Genomic DNA, 19,052 nt, shown 5'->3' with positions numbered 1-19,052 from the left:
TTTTTATCCAAAGCCAGAAGCTGGAACTGCAAGGCAAGGTAGTCTCCATTCTGACAAATTCAGTGCATGTGTTAAGTAAGAAAAAGTGGCTTCAAGAACATGGGTCAGATGGGGATTGAGCATATCCCAATTTAGGCACAGATGTACTCTCTTTTGCACCACTAGTTTGCTACTTTGCAGCCAGTCTTTCCCATTTTGCGAAGCTAGTAGAGTAAAATTTATTTCTTTCTTAGTCATGTGGAAACAAATTCATGTCTGTGGACAGCAAGAGGACATTTTCTGTTTTGCTCAAAGCTATATGTTAAATTTATTAGATTAGTATGTCTGTGGTTTCCAGTTAAGAGAAAATATGAAATGACAAGTAATGGGCATGGTAGCTGTGAACCTTTGCAAACAACTGCAGATTGAAGAACTGATGCCTGGTCCATGGCTGATCCCACCTAGCAATTGTTATAGAGCCAAAACATCTTTGCAATGATTTGTTGCATCAGACATATTTCAGTAAAACAAAAGATCAATTTCTCACTTAAATCTACTATTTTATGTTGTTGAGGTGTTAGTTGCTTAGCTTCACAGTTTATATAAGCAGCTCTGTGTCCAGCAGGAACATTTCATAAAGCAGTTTGCTGGCACTGCCCTCTCTCTTTCAGCTGTTCTCTGTGGGCAGGGACTCCCAGAGATGCCTTTCCACATCTTTCTGGCCCTGCCCTGACAGACACCTGTTAGACTTCTGACCATGCAGAGATCTCCACATCCTCAGTTCCAGTAAAGAGTTCCTGTAGTGTAGGCACCTGGAACGTTACATGTGCCTTTTGCTGAGGCAGCAAAAGAAACAGACTGACACAAGTCAGTTAAAAAACAAACAAACAAACAAAAACAAACAAACAAAAACAAACCCCACCAAAACCAAAATCAAAGACAGGAACCATCTTAATTTATACCTTTTTCTATTTTGTGTAATCTCCATCTACTTTTCACTAAACCTCAGGTGAGTAGAAAACATATTGCAAGGGTCCAGCTCCACCTCAAAACATCAGCAAAGGCAGTATTTGCACAGTATTTGCATTTTAGTCTTAACTTTACTATAGTTCCATTTGAAGAAACTATTTTGTAGGCAGGATTGCAAACAGTTAGAGTTCAGTCCAAAATTCCACAGTATCAGACAATCCACAAAATTAGGGCTATCATTTAAAAAATGAACAAAACCAAAAAACCTAAAGGGTATAAACCATTTATTTTTGAGAAAATACCCTACAAAACCAAAGCTTAACTACCACTAAACTGCTCTTCAAACAATAGGAAAGAATCTGATAGAATATATTCCTGACAATCATTCAAGTCCTACATTACATTTGGAATTTTTTCAGATATAGAAAAAAAAAAGCAAACCTTACCTAAAATGGGCTTATTCAGTTTGCATCTTGTACAACTTTTACAATTTATAACTGGGTAAGTGTTGATGCATAAAGCTAAACTTCACCAGTGCTGACCACAATGTATATGAAAATAAATAAGCAAACATACTGAGATGATACAAACTGAGCATACAGAATTCATCCTAATTACACTTGGTCAGAGAAATTCAAGTAAACAGAGTCACATTAGGAAATTCCCAAAAGAAAATCAAATTGGAAGCAACACTCTCACCACAATTTCAGAGCCATTTTCTCCTGGTATTAGCTTTACTTCTGTAAACCCATTGGCTGAAGTTACAAAATAAGATGTCTAAAGATGAACTATAAAATTGGTATGTAAAAATAATTTTTCTTCATCATCTCAAATATAATAAGATGAATCTTCAGCTTTCCAGTGTGTCATCAAAGCAGGGACACTTCACACTTCAGTCTTCAAAATTTAATCACTGGTTCATTGTCCGTTCCCTGTCTGTTCAGCTTAAACAGTGGATTCAGCTTAACCAAGAGACTGATTTTAGAAGGATCCACTTTTCCCATCCAAAATGCCTTTATTTTCATGAATAGGTTTATTCAACTTTCATCATGAATAGGTTTATTCAACCTCTGTGAAAACAGATGTCTGTTTTTCTTCCCCAGCAGGAGGGAAATAATATAGAAGGCAATCTTAAACCAGCCAGGTAATTTTCACATGACTCAAGTATGTGTGACAAAGTGGGTCAGATAAGTGAACATTTCCAGGTGTCTCTACCACAAGAGGAGCTACAGACATAACTGGTTTTGTCATTTTGTCCCATTAGGGTACTATTAAGTATCCCACAAAACCAAGAGAACTGTGCTATGTTTGGTCAGCACAAAGGAATCAAACCATCATATTGGATAACTTTAGCCAGCAGTCATGTTGTCCAGACAAGGACTTAAATTGTAGTTTACATCAATTACAGGTACCATCTTATCCCTCCTCTCTAACTTCCCATATGTGAAAGCAAGGCTGGCACTGCACACACTGGCACACTGGTAAACATCAAAATAAGCTTTGGTGTGTTTTTGAATTCTGCCAGTCTCTCCACTTATGAGATGAGGACTCCATATATGTCATTGCTGATGTTAACAATGTCATCACAGTTTTTGCACACCAAGCCCACCCTTACAGAGTCTCCACAGTGAAATTAAAATGAAAAGGATCTCCAGAAGCACCAAAGTGCATGGCCTGCCCCTCCAGCCCAGGAATGACATGGTGGCAGCCCCTCCAGGGAGGCTGCTGCTCCCAGATGATGCAGAGGAACCATGGTTCACAGCTTGAGAGGGAACAGGGCAGTGGGAAGAAGAGTTGGAGTCTGTGCATCCTTGTTCCCACATGTATCAGGCAGCTCATATTTCCAGGGGAACACCTGAGAGAGCATACACTGGCCAAAACTGCCCTTTGGTTGTGGCAGCAGGACTTGTTTCTGAAAGGGAAAGAAAAACGCCTGGTGTTTGAAATTCAGCTGGAGGGAATATTTGTTCTTATGACCTCAGTAGAATAAGAATCACATATATCATACACTGAATCAGCTTCTCAGTAACTGAGCTGGGGGCAGAAATTGTCAACTATTTTTTTTTTTTATTTTGGAATGGATTTTAATTTCAGTATTTGCATTGTTTTATGACCACACATTGGAGGTGTTATTATTACCACTCCCATGGAAAATGCTATGAATGAGGTAGCAACTCTCCAAGAAAAAAAGATTATCTCACTCTTGAGATGATTTCTTTTCTTGGGTGGGGAAAGGGGATAGAAGCTGTTGTTTTTCTGATGCATGCTGAACAATGCTTAGGAAATATCACCTAAATTTTAGGGCAGAAAAGGGAGGCACTCAATGCCTGCAACTGATAACCTGTTAGCCTGTGTCCTTGGAAAATAATACATTACAAGGCGAAAATGTGTACTTCTAAAGTGTAGCTCTCTTATGTCTCAAACTATCAGGAATAAGTGATTTTAATGGATTATTAAAAGCTTTCCCCTCACTATTATTGCACTGTGGAAAGCTGCCATCAGCACTGACCTACTTGCTGTCATGGCAGAAATGCCTATTTCAGATGTTGGCCTAAATGCAGATGATTGTTGGTTGGTACTTATCTGTCTGCAGTGTGATATCCTTAAACCATAAATAACTTCTGCCAGAGGGGGCCTCCCTTGTTTGGCAAGTAGGTTCAGTTGGATTCTCTTCCCTTTCCCATAGAGTGGGGTAGGTACCGCCCCAGCAGATGACAGGCATTTGACCTCTGCTTACTCCTCAATGTGCTTAACATGAAAGGGAAGTGCTGTCAGTGCTGGGCTGGTATATCTGTTTTCTTTGTAAGGGGTTGTCAACCACAAGACTTCTGAAACTCTGCCAGAGAATCAAGGCATCTATTTTAAAATGTTATGCTGTTTCTGTGCTTTCGAGGAGGCTCTCAAGCCACATTTCCAAGCTTCACCACGCAACTATGCAGGATTGTTTCTTTCCAAATGATGGATTTGGTGGTGGTGGTGGCAGTGAGGACTGAGTGAGTCAGTCAGGCCTGTGCTTTTTGGACCCAGGCTTTACCATACACTAAAAATTGCCATAAATGAACACTGCAGACACTGGCAACACTAGTGATGAAGAGTCAACAAACCTTGCTGTGTTATTAAAGGCACCATTTTGAACATGTAAGGCTCAAATGTGGAGAAGAAAACGTTTCAGCTCATCTGGGAGGAGAAGTCCAGTTATTTTTTGATGCTGCTTGTGTCCAAAGCACCTCCTGATGCACAGACGGCACAACTGCATCAAGGACAGTGGCCCTGGAGAAAGAGCCACGCAAAAGATTACACACATGGCTTTAAAGTGTCAAAATTATAAAGCTAAAACAGCAGCTGTGCATCACCGCTCCCCCGACCTCCTGCAAGCATGTTTTCACACTCAGCAGTGAAAAGCCAAACTTGCACACACCAAAGGACATCAGCCCACCTGCAATCCTAATCCACACTGTCATTACACAGCTGCAATTAGCATCAGCAGCATCCCTTCTAAACTACGCCAGTACGAAATAGTTTCTGTTTGAGAAGAGATGACTGATGCTACCTTAAAACTCCTTCTCTCCCCTTACTCCCACACTGAGCTCCAAATTTTCAGTCCGCTGCTTTTTTGAGATGTATTTCATAACAGTGGCAAACACATAGCAAAAGAAACACCACTTAATTCTTTATTTAAATCTTCCAGATTAACTGGTCCCATGTTGATAAATGCAAGCCCTGCTGAAGAATCTTTGTTACTTCTTTAAAAATCGAAGTATAAGATACTAATTGTACACACATTATACATTTACTTGCGTTACTTATCCTTTTCAGGAAGAGGTAGATCATCTATGAAGTTTTAACTGTCCTACTTGTGAGTGTTCAGTGCCCCAGAGCATCATTCACACTAGGGCAACAAGTGCAGAGAGTGGCAGGGGTCATGGGAGGGCAGGTAAGAAGGACTGGCACGAATGTGGGGGTTGGATGCTGGGAGTGGTGAGGAGATAGGAAGAGACATTGTAGAAAGCGAGAGGGAGCTAAGTGAGCTGGGAGGGGACAATTTAGGTGCCACACCCGCATGCCTGTGCCTGCTTGGCCGGTGAGAGTGTCCTCTGAGAGCTGAGGTGGTAGTGCTGGTAAGGAGTGTGGTGCAGTGGGAAGGAAGGGAGGCTGGAGGAAAAATGCAGTGAGGTGGCAGCTTCAATTAGCTGTTAAATGTATCCTCATGCAGGATACATTTCCAGCAGCTCTCCAAGGTTGAAAACTGCTGTGCTCCCTGAAGGGCTGTGTGAAGGGCTGCTGCCTTCTGCTAGGAGTCAGCCTATAACTTAGTTTTACCCTGTTCTTGGAAACAAAACAAAGCAAACCAATATGGGGCAAGTTAAACTGGATGTTGCACTATTATATTGCAATTGTGCTTGGCCATTTGATCTCACAGATAAATTCTCTGCCTGTAAACATCACATTTAAAAAAAAAAATCTTCCATTCAAAGAGAAAACAACCAAACCCCAAATATAAAGACTTATCAAAATACTAAGACTTACCAGAATACAAGCAGTGACACTACACTGGAAAATATTCAGCAAGCACAAGCATACTCTTCAAAAACAAAGTACATTTTTTGATCATTAGCTAATTCTCCCACCCACACGTAGGACTCTCCTTGTAATGCAAGCAGATTATGAGGTGGTCCAGCAGCATGGTCAAGTTGTGGGAAGAGAGACTATAACATGTACTACACTTGCTCTGGGCTAGTCCTTGGAGCACGACTGGTTTGGTGCACTCACCAACTCATCTGTGGTGGCAAAACACACTCCCTGCAGCCTGCCTGGCCATGGGCAGCATCCTGCCCCCCAGCATCTGAGGCTTGCGGGGAGAGGAGCCACGTATGGGACAGGGCAGGAGTACAGCAGGTGGTGCTGGAGGGCTGTGTAGCTGGCAGGGTGACTCTGATCCCTGCAGCACATTTCCAAACCTCTGTGTGAAACAAGGAGGGTAATGTTTGTAACACTCTCCTGGACAGCAATGGTTCAGCTGGCCAAAGTCAGATATCACCTGTCTATCAAGGATGACCCTACTCAGAGAAGGGCATGCTGGAGAACATCAGAAACACACTATTCCACAGAAAAAATACATTCAGGTATTTAGCGTTTCTGATTTTGATAGCTGAATTTCACTTAGAAAAGTTCCTTACTGCCCAAGCTGACAGCAGAGTTTCTCAGGCCAGCTCCACAGGGTGTGCCTGTTTTAATATCTCAAATAAACAGGAGTCAGGAGTCAAACACTGCAGGGATTGGAACTCAAAATATCACTGATCTGTGCGCCATAGATTAGGCTGGAAAATGAAATATTCATTGCTCACACATAACATGGACAACACAGTTGTTTCCATGCTATTATTTTCATGTTACTATTTCAATAAGGGCCTGATTCATCACTTTGCTATTCCATTTCTACCTTGGTGTAGATCTCTCCATGGCAACAATCACATCAAAACGTAACTGGTATAATAAAGTCATGGACCACACCATCACCAACATATTTCAAACAATGAAAATCCAGATTATTTAGTAATGTTTATAGCTTGGTGAACTGAGGAAAATCTGAAGAACCCAAGAACAAAAATGAGTAGACACTAGAGATCCTAGTGTAATTTCCCTCAAGAATGGCAAGTAACAGTTCTATCTATGATTCATTAAAGAGTTCATAATCAATAAAATAAAACGACCTGGAACTATTTAATTTACAAGTACAAAATAGACACTTGTATGTTTTGCTTGTATTTTTACCTAAGTTCTATTTTGCATTATATTGCAAGCCCCACAATACTCCCTGATGCAGTAGATTCACAATCCAAAGGTTCAAGATGGGTTATTGTTCTTACCATTATCACTGATAGTGCACCACTGTATTCTGGCACTAGAAAATACAGTGTCCATATGTCAGCAAAGGGAGTCAAGCTTAGTGACTCTCAGTTTTCTGGTGTTAGTAGCCTGGAATAGCATAGCCTTTTGCAACAGTCTGCGTAGTTTTTCCCTAAGTAAAACAAGGACAAAGGGGCACCTTCTCTCTGTAGAAACAGTTGGCCCATGGGACTGTCAGGTGGGACCAGCTCCATCGGCCTCTTATTTTCAGCATTCTTCATCCAAATGTCTGCTCCGAAGTCAATCAGCAGCGTCACCAGTTCCACACTGCAATTCCTGGCGGCCACATGCAGAGGGGTGTCCAGGCCCTTGCCACTGTTCACATTTGCTCCTGAACACCAAGAGATGACAAAGAATAATGACAAATAATAATGACTATACCGTAGCCTATTTCTATTCACTGCACTAGGTGCTACTTCTTCAAATAACATAAATCCTGTAGCATTCACCCAGAGGCCTTGGTATTACAAATTGTACATGCACAACTCACACTGGTTGAGGAGCAGTGGAGCTGTGACAAAGAAAATGATCTCAGAGTGATATTGCATGAGGAAGCCCTTCATCCACAGCCCAGCTCATGGATCTTGAAGTAGGACAAAGGTGTAGGTGCACCTATGTCCCACCTTTACTTCTCATGCCATAAAATATAGACAGGGTTTCAACATGGTCTGTACTGGAGGCTTAAGCTGGTGGAATTTCCAAATGCCAAAGTATCTGTTGGGGAAAACATGTAAGGAACAAAAAGTTCCAGAGGCCCTTGTTAGAAGAGGGCATAAGCACCCCTGATGGAAGTTCTCCCATTTGTTACCTTGAACTAATGGCTCCTAAAACACCCTAAGAAGGCTGAGCTGCAGAACTAATTCAAAACTATTTATAATGTTTTTATAGTACAGATTCCTGTATATAGGAGGCAGTAGAAAACAAGTTATCAGAAAAAAAGAGAAAATGATACCCAAACATTTAAAATTTAGAATAAATTGCATTTGACTTTTTTCAAAAAGAGATCCCTGTGCTCAGTAATGATGTACCTAAAAGGTATACCTGATGTTTGCTTGGTTTTTCTAAACAGGCTTTGTTGGTCCGTCATTTTTGTACTAGTTATGTGGCTACTCTAGGTTATACAGCCCTTTTGGTTAGAAAAGCTGTAAATACTGTAGATAACAAGAAATGGTCTTGTGTAATTATCCAAGTGCTTAGACTCATAGCTAGGTTTCTGTGATGTGAAGTATATAGTGCTGAACATTCTTCTGTGTTGGAAATGTCTCCAACTTTTTATGAACTCAGAATTAAAACCTGTTTGCAGCAATACTATGTAAAAATGATTCAGTTAATTGTTCTAGGTAAAGAGGGAGTAAAAGTAAAAAATGAAATTTCTTCCTGTCCATTTCAAATAACTGGAGCATCACATGCACAGACACTGGAAAGGACAGTCTTTGTTCCAGGCACCATCAGTCATGGGAAATCCAGAATCACCCATCATTTTGTTGGCAACTGTAATGCTGAGTTCCTGGATCAAGAAGACCCTGGTCACCTTGATACTACATTTAACCCAGGGCTGCCATTAAGAGTGAAACATCTCTAGGTCCCAAGGCAGGAGCTCCTTGAAATCTTTGATGAAAAGATAATCCACAGATAGATATTGCAAAAAATAAAACTACACTGTTCTTTATTTTTCTTTTTACCTGACTCAAGCAGCATCTTGGCACAGTTCACTTGCTGGTTCTCACAAGCTACATAAAGTGGAGTACCCAGATGTTTTATGTTGTGATCTATATTTACTCCATGGAACACAAGTTCTTCAACACAGTGCACGTGACCTTAAAAGGGACAAAGGAAGAGTCAATTTAGACAGATCAGGCTTCTTTTGTTGTTGGTGGTGGTGGGTTTTTAGCCCCAGCAAATTCTCTATTGCAATGGTGTACTTTGGCAAAGATTCAATGTTTTTTCAAGAGATGGTAGTGTAATACTTTTCATCCACTCCAGTGAATCCAACCTGGAAAACAGGAGCTGCAAAACCAAACTCATCAAAAATGGCTAAAGCCTTCATATTTTATCTGGCTCATTTCAGATGTCTGTTGAAGGTGAAATTAATCACTCTGTGTTTCTCTCCACTGCTTTTGAAGTCAGTCAGACTTCTCCTTCAAATGTCCACATTGTAGGGGCTGACTTGGGCAATGTATCCCCTTCCAGGTGTCACCATGTGAACTCAGAGGATCTGACAGCTGAACTGACCTGCCCTTGATGAGCAATAGGGGTGGAAAGAACTTCACCCCTCATAATGAGATGAACTAGCAAGACACGTTACATGACCCAAACCAAGAAAATTTTCTTCTTTATTTCGCTCTTCTACTTCAACACACTGCTAGCAACCTGGAAAGGAGGGCTGATGCCTGTAGGGTTACCTCTCTTAGCAGCTTCATGGATGGGGGATGCCAAGTCACAGGGTGGGTGTAGGCTGGCTCCATGCTCCAGCAATAAATTCAAGCAAGCCACACTGCCACTGACACAAGCACTGAACAACGGAGTGTGCCAGTCAACAGTCACTCCATTCACCTGGGGGAAAATAACGCCATCAGGCCTTTTTTTGTTGTTGTCTTGGTATTTCACAATTCAATTATCCTTTTTTTGGCAGAAAATAGGGTTCTCAATATTTTATTTAATTTCATGCCAAAAATCCCTGGTGCTTCTGGAAATTATGACTTTTTGTTGACATGATCATTAAAAAAATACTTTTTAAAATTGCACTCAAGTTTCTCCTCCTGCAAAAAACCTATTTAGTTAGCACCAATCCACAGTCTCTCAGGAGTTACCAAGTTAAATATGTGCCCATTTCTTAGTCTTCTCTGCTGAGACAAACCTGCTCAAAGCTCCCTCCTGAAACAGTCCATTTCTGAGTAAAAGCGTGCAGCCTTCCCCCCCTTTTTTTTTAACTGAAAGGCAGTTTATGTATGACTTAATTTTCTTTCTCACTATAATTTTGACATTAAGTTGAAAAGTAGTGGTCATGATGCATGATTTCACCATTTTATTTCCATGTTATTTCCATTTTCTTTCCATTTTATTGTCAGTTGATCCCAGCAGTCCTACACTTCTAATTGAGACTCTGTATATGAGAATATGAGATTATCTGTGCAAAAAATAAAATACACCCTTAACTGTTGCAGAATTTTAAACCCATTGCAAGATGAACTTCTCCTTGTTCTTGTAAATGATGAGAACATTAAATCTTCATCTAAAGAACATTAATACCTGTTGTTTATATCTGTGCTTTTAGAATTGCTTTATAAAGAAGTGCATTTTACAACATAAGCACCTTAAGCAGAGGTAAGTACAGAGTGTAAATCACAGTGATATGCTGCTATGACATCACCTAGCATTAAAATGTGGTTATACAACATACTAACACTAGACACAATGGCCTGTCCATCATGTACTCACCTGAGCACCGTGTTTTAATAGGACACTGGCACAAGCAGCATGACCCGCTAGGCAGGCTTCGTGGAGAGGAGAAACCTGGTCCGCTGTAACAAGATTAACATCACTCCCCTGATAAGATAATGGAAAATATCATTACAACCAACTACAAAAACACCTATGCAAAAAACAGCAACAACAACAACAACAACAAACCCCTTTCTGGCTTCAAAGCTTTGTGTAATCAGACATTCCTCAACTGCCTGGAGCTTCTCATGTAAAAAGTAAGGAGATAAAGAGGATAAGATGCTTTGGCTGGAGGAGGTACAAGAGGCCATGCCTTCTGCACACTGCTAATCAGCACAGAAAGCTGTAATGGACATCCAGTAAGACAATACAGACATCCTGTCAGGAACTCGGCATGGTTTTGTTTCCAGTACAGCATGAATAGCGAAATATGAAATAAATTAAAAAATTATGAAAAATCATTACTAATGTTCTTGGCAGGGTCATGACTGCTGCCTTTTATATCACTGCTGGAGCCTTCTGACCTTTTGCCCACTGAGTATGCAGTTGTTTGACTGGGTCTAATCCTGAAATGCTCTGGAGTGTTTTCTGCTTTTTGCAGCAAGGCACCCACTGAAGGAAAGCCAGTCCCTGAATTAGAAACCATTGATTTGATTCTGCAAGATCTTTTGTTTCTAGCAATCTTAGTGCTTCAGAAGCTTAAGATGGAAGAGTCCAATACCTCTTCCCTTTCCATCAACTCCTCTACTAGCTAAATCAAATGATTTCAAACAAATGAGCCAGTGACATTTAGAAATCACTTCCCCAGGATACCCTCAGGCACTTAAAAAACAAATGTGCAAGTGGCTGATTGAAGCCTTAACACATATTCAGTTCCTGGGTCCAGACCTGTTCCCCAACTAGGGCACCAAAAGCTGTTCACAGGCACAGCAGCTGCAGAGGGAATCCCTCAATCATCCAGAGATCCTAGCAACAAAGGTTCTATTACTTGCACCAGATTTAAAGTATCACCCCAGTTAGTTCAAAGAATTATCACCTTAGTGCACAGAGCTTGTGCTGGGCAAGGCACTGGGAAAGAAAAACTGTTCCATGCAGATTTCACTGCAGTCTGGTCAACATGATTTTCTCACCCTCAAAGTTTCACAGTAAAGCACAGACTGCATTCAACCACTGAACAAACCCAGCAGGGACCACATCAACCCAATGGAGGGGTACCTGTTCAATGAGTTTCTTCACAGTAAGCAGACGCCCATGGATAGAGGCTTCATGTAAAGGAGACCAGTCTGAAACAAAGTCTGTATAAAAAGAAAGATGAGGAAAAGGTTAAAAACTCTATTTCATCAGCATAATTTACCTTCAACTGTTTGACTTCTCTTCTACTTTATTTATTCGACTTGCCAAGCTTTCCTTGGAACAGCTACTGGGAAGCAGATAAGAGGATGGCTTCTCTCTGGGTGTGTTTTTAACTCGCCCTATGTTTGCACTGAGCAGCTGTGCTCCATTTCAGAAGACAGGAGAGAGATTTGCAAAACATCACCTGGTGTTGGCTGAGCTCGTCTCTCTCTTTAAATTATTTCCAGTGCCTTTGCTTCTGTGAGCTTGTTACATTTTACCAGCTACCTCAAAAGAAGTTTTGAAGAGAGTATGGCTGCCCAGTCATAGTCCTGCTCAGAGCTAGGCGAGAGTCAATGCTTAGCAAGAGAAGGTACCACCGTACAAGGAGATAAATTGTTTTACCTGTTAATTTTGCCTTTCAGAGTTCAGTATTTGGTGTGAGTGGTACATTTTAAGTAGCTGTGTTCTGTGTGTTGTTGAAACCACAAAGTGAGGTACAGCATGTGTATACCATGCCAATATTAACAGAAGATCTTCAGTATTACAGATTCTGTGGCTCAGAGTCAGCTGACAGCAATAATCCCCCTGGGAGACATTTACCTCCTTCAGCATTCAGTAACTCAAACCTCAGTGCCCTGTTTATAGCAATGGCACAGGTTCCCCCTGGGAAGGAAGGGATGTGTTTTCAGCAGGCACTTGACCTATTTTCCTTTAGAAATACATTTTGCTGCTCTCTGAAGATGTCCCACTCTCCTTCCACTAACTACAGAGAAAACTCCAATGACTGATTTGCTGGATGAGTTGCATGATTTTCAGGAACTATGCTAGACCATGTATATGGAATGGAATGCTTAACAGTGAGAAGTCCACCTTCAGCCAAAAAACCTAGTAAGCTACCATAATTCTTTAAAATAATTTTTACAGATAAATTGATGATGTCAGTGCTTACACAAGACTCATAGGCCTTGTCTCTGGTACAAACATGCATGGGAGAGCTGAACCCCTCCTGAACAATGTCTTGCCCCTTCTGTCTATGCCAAGGTGTGCTGTAAAGAGATGACAACCAGATGTGTCAGCCATCTCCCAGCCTGCTGGGCTATTGCTCTCTCTTCTTCGAGTGTGCTCAGTGAAGGAGAAGAAATTTAAACAAGATGAGTTCTAGTACAGCAAGACTTAAAATGCGTTTGTGAATGAAAAATTCTGCACTTAAGGAAATGATGTAATGAAGATGGTGGTATCTGAAATATGTTGTTTATCACAAACAGAAGGTCTTTGCCTGCATAACTATGTTAGGTAGGGTGTTGACTTTTGCTGCCATTGTGGCTGCAAAATGTCTGCTATAGATTTATAATTGTTCTTGCAAGAGTCTTTTAAAACTGCAATACATTTTTCTAGAGCTATTCATATAGGTAAAAGGATATTTCTGCTACTACAAAACAACATTTTGAGCCACTTCATGTCCACCTCAATGTTTATAAGTACTTGAAATGTACAGAGAAATGAACTCAGGAAATCTGGGTGATGTATAACAATTGCCTGACCACCCCAGGGGCCTTCTACCATGGAGTGACTACATCAGTGGACAAGGGAAGGGCTACAGATGTCATTTATATGGACTTCTGTAAGGCGTCTGACATGATTCCCCACAACATCCTTCTCTCTAAATTGGAAAGAGGTGGATTTGATGGGTAGACGGTTTGGTGGATGATGAATTGGTTGGATGGTCTCATCCATGGGGTAGTATCGATGTCTCAATGCCCCAGTGGACATCAGTGACAAATGGTGTCCCTCAGGGATCTGCACTGGGACCAGTGCTGTTCAATGTCTTCATCAATGACATAGAGAGAGGGATTGAGTGCACCCTCGGCAAGTTTGCAGATGACATGAAGCTGAGCAGTGTAGTAGACACTCCTGAAGGATGGGATGCCATACAGAGGGATATGGACAAGCTCAAGAAGCAGGCCCATGGGAACCTCATGAGGTTCAACAAGGCCAAGTGCTGGTGCTGCACCTGGGTCAGGGCAACAGCTGGTATCCCTACAGTCTGGGGAATGCCAGCCATATCCTGGTCTACATCAAAAACAGCATGGCCAGCAGGTGAGTCTGCCCCTATACTCTGCTCTCATAAGACCCCACCTGGAGTACTGTGTCCAGCACTGGGGTTCTCAGCACAGGAAAGATACAGACCTGTTTGAGCAAGTCCAGAGGAGAGTCTCAAAAATGATCAGAGGAATGGAGCACCTCTCCTATAAGGAAAGGCTATGAGAATTGGGATTGTTCAGCCTTGAAAAGAGAAGGATCTGGGGTGACCTCACTAAAGCCTTTCAGTACTTAATGAAGCATATAAGAAATTGAGGAGAAACTCTTTAGCAGGGCCTGTTGTGACAGAACAAGTGGTAAAGGTTTTAAAAGAGGGTAGATTTAGACTAGATAAAAGAATGAAGATTCTTACACTGAGGTGGTGAAATACTGCAACAGGTTCCCTGATGCCCCATCCCTGGAAACATTCCATGTCAGCTTGGATGGGGCTCTGAGGGGCCTGGTCTGGTGGAAGGTGTCCCTGCTCATTGCAGGGACATTAAAGGTACTTTTCTACCCAAACTGTACTATGAGTCCATGAATTAACTTCTAAAGATATTTGTAATTTTTTTATTACCTTCATTTGGGCTCTACCTGCCTCCTTCTATGTTCCATGTGCCATGTCCCATAATTTCAATAAATTCACAAACATCCTTTTGCTTTAGCAAACGGACACAGTTCCAGAAGCTGCGGTTCTAGTCTCAGGACAATAGGCAACCTATGCTACAATTATTAAAGCACAGTATGAACTGACTAAAATAACTTCACTCTAAGTGATGTAACTGTGTGTCAAATTGATGCTTATCTGACTGTGCTGTTGTTCTTGCTGATCCTGCCTGTGTTACTCTTGGTTGTGCTTCCAAGGTCTGTAAAAAGCATTGTCCCATTTAGGAACTAATGCCATTGCCCAATTTGCATGAGTTGTAAGAGAAGTATGTTTACAGAAATTCTGAAAATCTAGATTGAAGAACAAGTTTTCTGAGCTGCAACTTCATCTTTTTTTGGTCACACAAATACAGGCAGGGGTTTGTGCAATCTACCAACATGTTATATCATCATGTCAGCATTTGGTTGCAAAGATGGACATACCTATGTGCAGATTTTATCCATTCAGTTCTTCTACTGAAATTTTAAAAAGAACAAGATCAGTTGTCTGTGGACTGGTCATTAGCTTGTAATTTTGCCACATTATAACAATGAATTAAAAGATTGACCATATAAACATCAAAAATAAATGTCAGTGCAAAATAAAGCAGTGTGTGTTAACATGTCATAATTCAGCTGGGAGCTCTATACTGAAAGGAACTGAGAGTTTTATTCTAGGTAGAAGTATAGTCCTATGGAGTCCTTCACAACAGCCTCAGATACCTCATGAAGAGGTGTTTTAAAGACCTGACTGATGACTAATTGCCATGGTGTACTTCCAGATCAGCCCCAAGCTGATGTCTCTTCAGTCCCATCTCCATCTGCAGCAAACACCTCCACCCTGAAGCAATGCCAGGGAGGCAAGCCCCCTGGAAGGGAGGGCAAATTTCCCCAGCTTCTGCATCCAAGGCATCACCTTCCAGGAAATGACAACATTTCTGTGTTCTACTTGCTGCAGGCTGCCTGTGTTTCTTGCCTGGAAAAGGAGGGAGGCTGCAATGGATTTTCGTGTCTCACTTCCCTCTTCTACACAGCACAGGAGGCACACTGACAGTAATACAAATGATCAGTATTTATATTTGAGTAAGGACAAGCAAATGTCAGTTCCAGCTGACCACAAGCTTTTAAAACCCTGAACTAGTGACTTTTGGGAAAATTTTCAAAACACTCTGCTCACCAGAGCTGCCCATGAAGCAGCTAGACCAGTGTCTATGTGAGTGACACAGCTGTGTTCACTAAATGTATCACCACTGGAACAAGGATTTCTGATTGCCAAAAATATGTACTACTGCTCTTGCACAGAGAAAACAAGATTGTTCATCCAAATTCGAAATTTACCTAGACCTTAGTCCACAGGCAAGCTGAGTCAGATTCGAATCACAGAATCACAAAACATGCTGAGTTGGAAGGGACCCACAAGGATTATCAAGCCCAACACTTAGCCCTGCACAGGACCATCCCCAAGAGTCACACCATGTGCCCCAGAGTATCATCCAAATGCTTCTTGAACTCTGTCAGGCTTGGTACTGTAACCACTTCCTTAGGGAGCCTGTTCCAGTGCCCAACCACCCTCTGGGTGAAGAATCTTTTCCTAATATCCAACTTAAACCTTCTCTAACACAACTTCAGGCCACTCCTTCAGGTTCTGTTACTGGTCATCACAGAAAAGAGGTCTCGCTTCAGTCTCCTCTTCTCAAGGCTGAACAGACCAAGGGACCTCAGCTGCTTCCCCTCAAGGCCCTTCACCTCAGAGTTGACAGGAAAGTGGTAGATGAAGCTTTCCTGGATTATAGTGAGGCTTCTGATAGTGACCTTCACATCAGCCTTCTGGACAAGCGTCACGACCCACCGGTCAGGGTGAGATGTTTGTTCCAAACTCTTATCAGTTTGAACAAACACACTAGATCACGTATCAGGGAGCTCTTGGGATTTATTGTAAGATTGCCTTAATTCTGGAAATAAGCCTGCTGTTTAGACTCAAAAAGTGCTGGCTAACAAGCCCTTGAACTTTACAATACACTTCTCAAAACAAGACCCTAATTTTTACAGTATCCTTCAATAAGCTCTCAACTCTCACAACAAACTTCTCAAAGATTCTGGCTCACAAGCCACAGTACACTTCCACAATCTCCAACTCCCACAGTACATGTCAGACTGTAGTACAGGGGAGAATATGACAGCCAAGTTTTGCCCACATGAAGCAAGGGAGGAGGGAAATAAAAGTGGAAAAGAGAGAGAGAGAACAAAGAATATCACCAGTCCTTAGATCCGACATTGTTTCTGCTGCATGGATGGTCCAGATCAGTTTTCTCTTACCAAGCCAATAGTTCAGCATCTAGACATCAGAATCCCACTAGCTTTCGGTGGCATTGGGTCACTTAGCTCCCTCTTTCACTGCAGAAAGTCCCAGCTGGCCCAGAGGTTGCATTAACCCTCTGGTTATATTTGATTGCATTGCCATTCCTCGGGCACATGACACTGGCAGGGTGATGTATACAGAGGGAGCCTTATAGTAATAACCACACAAGCATGCAAATTCTGACTGCTCCCTGTGGACAACAGAGCTTTCACTGAATTTTTCTAGAGCACTGTTTTTTGTGGTGATGGCTGAAGCAACTTCTCAGAGCCTTTGAACATGCAAAGGGCGTTGCTCCCTCCATGCCTGTCTTCAGGCTGATTTGCTTCCATGCTTGTCACACACCATGCAGCTTGAGAGGGGCTTTGAAGTCCTTTCAGTAAAGATATGCTCTTGCCTACGTATTTGCACACACAAAGGCATTAGTATAGAACACTATTAAAAATGGTATTTTTCATAAAAGTTGTGATATACGAAGCATGAGCCAAACACATTCCTGCTGGAAGTTGCAAGCAGAGCTTATTGACTCTGCTAAGAAGCAGGCAGACAAAAGAGGAGTGGACTGAACTCTGATTTTCAAAGGACCAAATGATCTGTGTCCAGCACTGCACCATGTCGGATTCTCTCCTTCCAGCATCCATTTTGCTGGAGCTCATCTCCAATGTGCACCTGGATCTGTTCATACTGTTAAGAGCATCACTGTCCCTTCCTCACACCCCAGTCTCAGGATGCGCATATGTGACACACATGAGGAGAGGCAGACTGCACAGCAGATAGACTGATCAACTTCACATTGTGGTTTTATGGTCTTAATTTTCTCTGGGGCATGAGTGGAAGCATGCTGAACAGCCTAGGAGACAAGTGAGGACAGTGTAAAGTCACATTTTCTTAATTTACCTCATTCCCTCTACACTCGCCATTAGATGAAGGAATAACTTCATAGAAACAGAGCTATGTGGAACACGTCCAGCTAAACTGTTATGTGAAGTTATAAATTACTTGTCTTTTTTCACCCTGTTGTATTTTCAGTGGCTCTAGGCCAGACACAGAGCAGTGATCAGAGTGAGGCCATTTGTCTAAATAAATATTTGCTGTTATGTGACCACAATAGCATTGGTCACAACTGACCACAACAACCCACCAGTGTTGCTGGCTCAGCCTGGACTTAGGTCTGCTCATCTAAAATAAAAGGAGAAAGGATGAACAATAAAGAAAAAAATGAAAAGGAAAAAGAGAAAGATAAAAATTAAAATAATCAGAAGAAAGAAGAAAATAAAGGATGAAAGTAGGAGGAAGGGGATGAAAAGAACGAAAAAGAAAAGAGGAACTGAGCCAGTGCTGAGCTTCCAGCTGGCACTAATTTAAGTCAAACATGCCACATTGGAACTTTTTCAGCGTGCTGTGCTTCAAGAGTTTCATTTGTTTCTGCTTGTACAAACTGCAGTACAGAATCAAACACCCTTTTCTATAATACACAAGAAAATCAACCAAAAGTTCAATATAAAATAGAAATAGATTTTTTAAAATCTCTTCCAAAGCACAAAGGCATGGCAGCGTTTTGTGGGACTGACCTGTCCTGGAAGCTGGACATAAGGAGCAGCATGCCACTGTAGCCTGACCCTGTCCTTTGCTGCCTTCGGCAGAGCTGAAAGCTTGTGGTGAGCTTGGAGCGTTACTTACCCCTCATCAGCGGGTTTGATGGAGATGTTGCAGATGCCTGGCCTCCAACGCCTTGCAATTTGATGGCATTTTGATTTGTTCTCTCATCATCCATCTCAGCCCTGTCTGTCCAATTTCTGTTTTTTTCACTTTGTGGTTAGTCTCCAGAGTTCAAATTCCATCGTCCCCAGTGAGCCCCCAGTGGTCAGAGTGATCTATGAAGCAGAGTCTGCACGCATGAGTCAAACAGTCCATGCAGCAGCCTGGGACGTGGTGCCGACAGCACTCTGTACAGAAACTCGAGTACCTGGGTTGGGATTTAACGAAGCAGCTCTCTGGCTGCCCTGGTCGGCAGCCAGTGATCCAGCGAAGCGAGAGATGTGCCTGATGTCACATCCTCTTCAACACGACGCCCAATCGGGGCGCCCGCAGTCAGTTTTTATCAGGAAGGAAATTCTTAGTTTGCCAAAAAAACAAGACAGAAAGAGCCAGTTCAACTAGTTGAGCAAACTCTGCCTGCAGGGGATTCGCAAAGAAAACCCGCAGAGACAGGACTGCACACAGATCTGCACCGCTCCCCAGAAAGTTTTTTGCAGGCAAACTTTGCTGAGCACCTCCCTGGCCACAGCACGCTGTTCAAAACCACCCCTCTTATCTGCCAAGCCCTGACAGGGTGAAAGAA

General features: G+C 42.0%; 1 protein-coding gene across 2 annotated transcripts; it reads right to left on the bottom strand.

Annotated features, from left to right (window-relative positions):
* Window positions 1–1,215: 1,215 nt before the first annotated feature.
* On the bottom strand, window positions 1,216–18,770 carry ASB9 (ankyrin repeat and SOCS box containing 9). Of its 2 annotated transcripts, none has more exons than XM_071558521.1 (8): window positions 18,392–18,770; window positions 11,512–11,591; window positions 10,294–10,401; window positions 9,258–9,408; window positions 8,538–8,672; window positions 6,995–7,186; window positions 4,053–4,218; window positions 1,216–2,860 (listed from the first exon to the last, which is right to left on the bottom strand). In XM_071558521.1, the coding sequence occupies exons 1-7, from the start codon at window positions 18,483–18,485 to the stop codon at window positions 4,094–4,096; spliced, it is 885 nt and encodes a 294-aa protein (XP_071414622.1). In that variant the 5' UTR covers window positions 18,486–18,770; the 3' UTR covers window positions 1,216–2,860; window positions 4,053–4,093. The 2 variants fall into 2 exon arrangements, with proteins under 2 accessions (XP_071414622.1, XP_071414722.1); XM_071558621.1 differs by lacking the exon at window positions 18,392–18,770 and adding an exon at window positions 16,672–16,725.
* Window positions 18,771–19,052: the final 282 nt, after the last annotated feature.

Source organism: Pithys albifrons, chromosome 1, assembly GCF_047495875.1.
Source record: "Pithys albifrons albifrons isolate INPA30051 chromosome 1, PitAlb_v1, whole genome shotgun sequence".
NCBI classification, from domain to species: domain Eukaryota; kingdom Metazoa; phylum Chordata; class Aves; order Passeriformes; family Thamnophilidae; genus Pithys; species Pithys albifrons.
Note: the sequence above shows the minus strand (reverse complement) of the source record. Positions and strands in the feature narration are given on the sequence as shown.

Coding starts and splice junctions, on each gene's coding strand:
- ASB9 (XM_071558521.1), bottom strand. CDS start 18,485: ATGGATGATGAGAGAACAAATCAAAATGCCATCAAATTGCAAGGCGTT. Junction 9,409..10,293: donor TATTAAAACACGGTGCTCAG/GTGAGTACATGA, acceptor ATTTTCCCCCAG/GTGAATGGAGTGACTGTTGA. Junction 7,187..8,537: donor CAAGATGCTGCTTGAGTCAG/GTAAAAAGAAAA, acceptor CTTGGTGTTCAG/GAGCAAATGTGAACAGTGGC.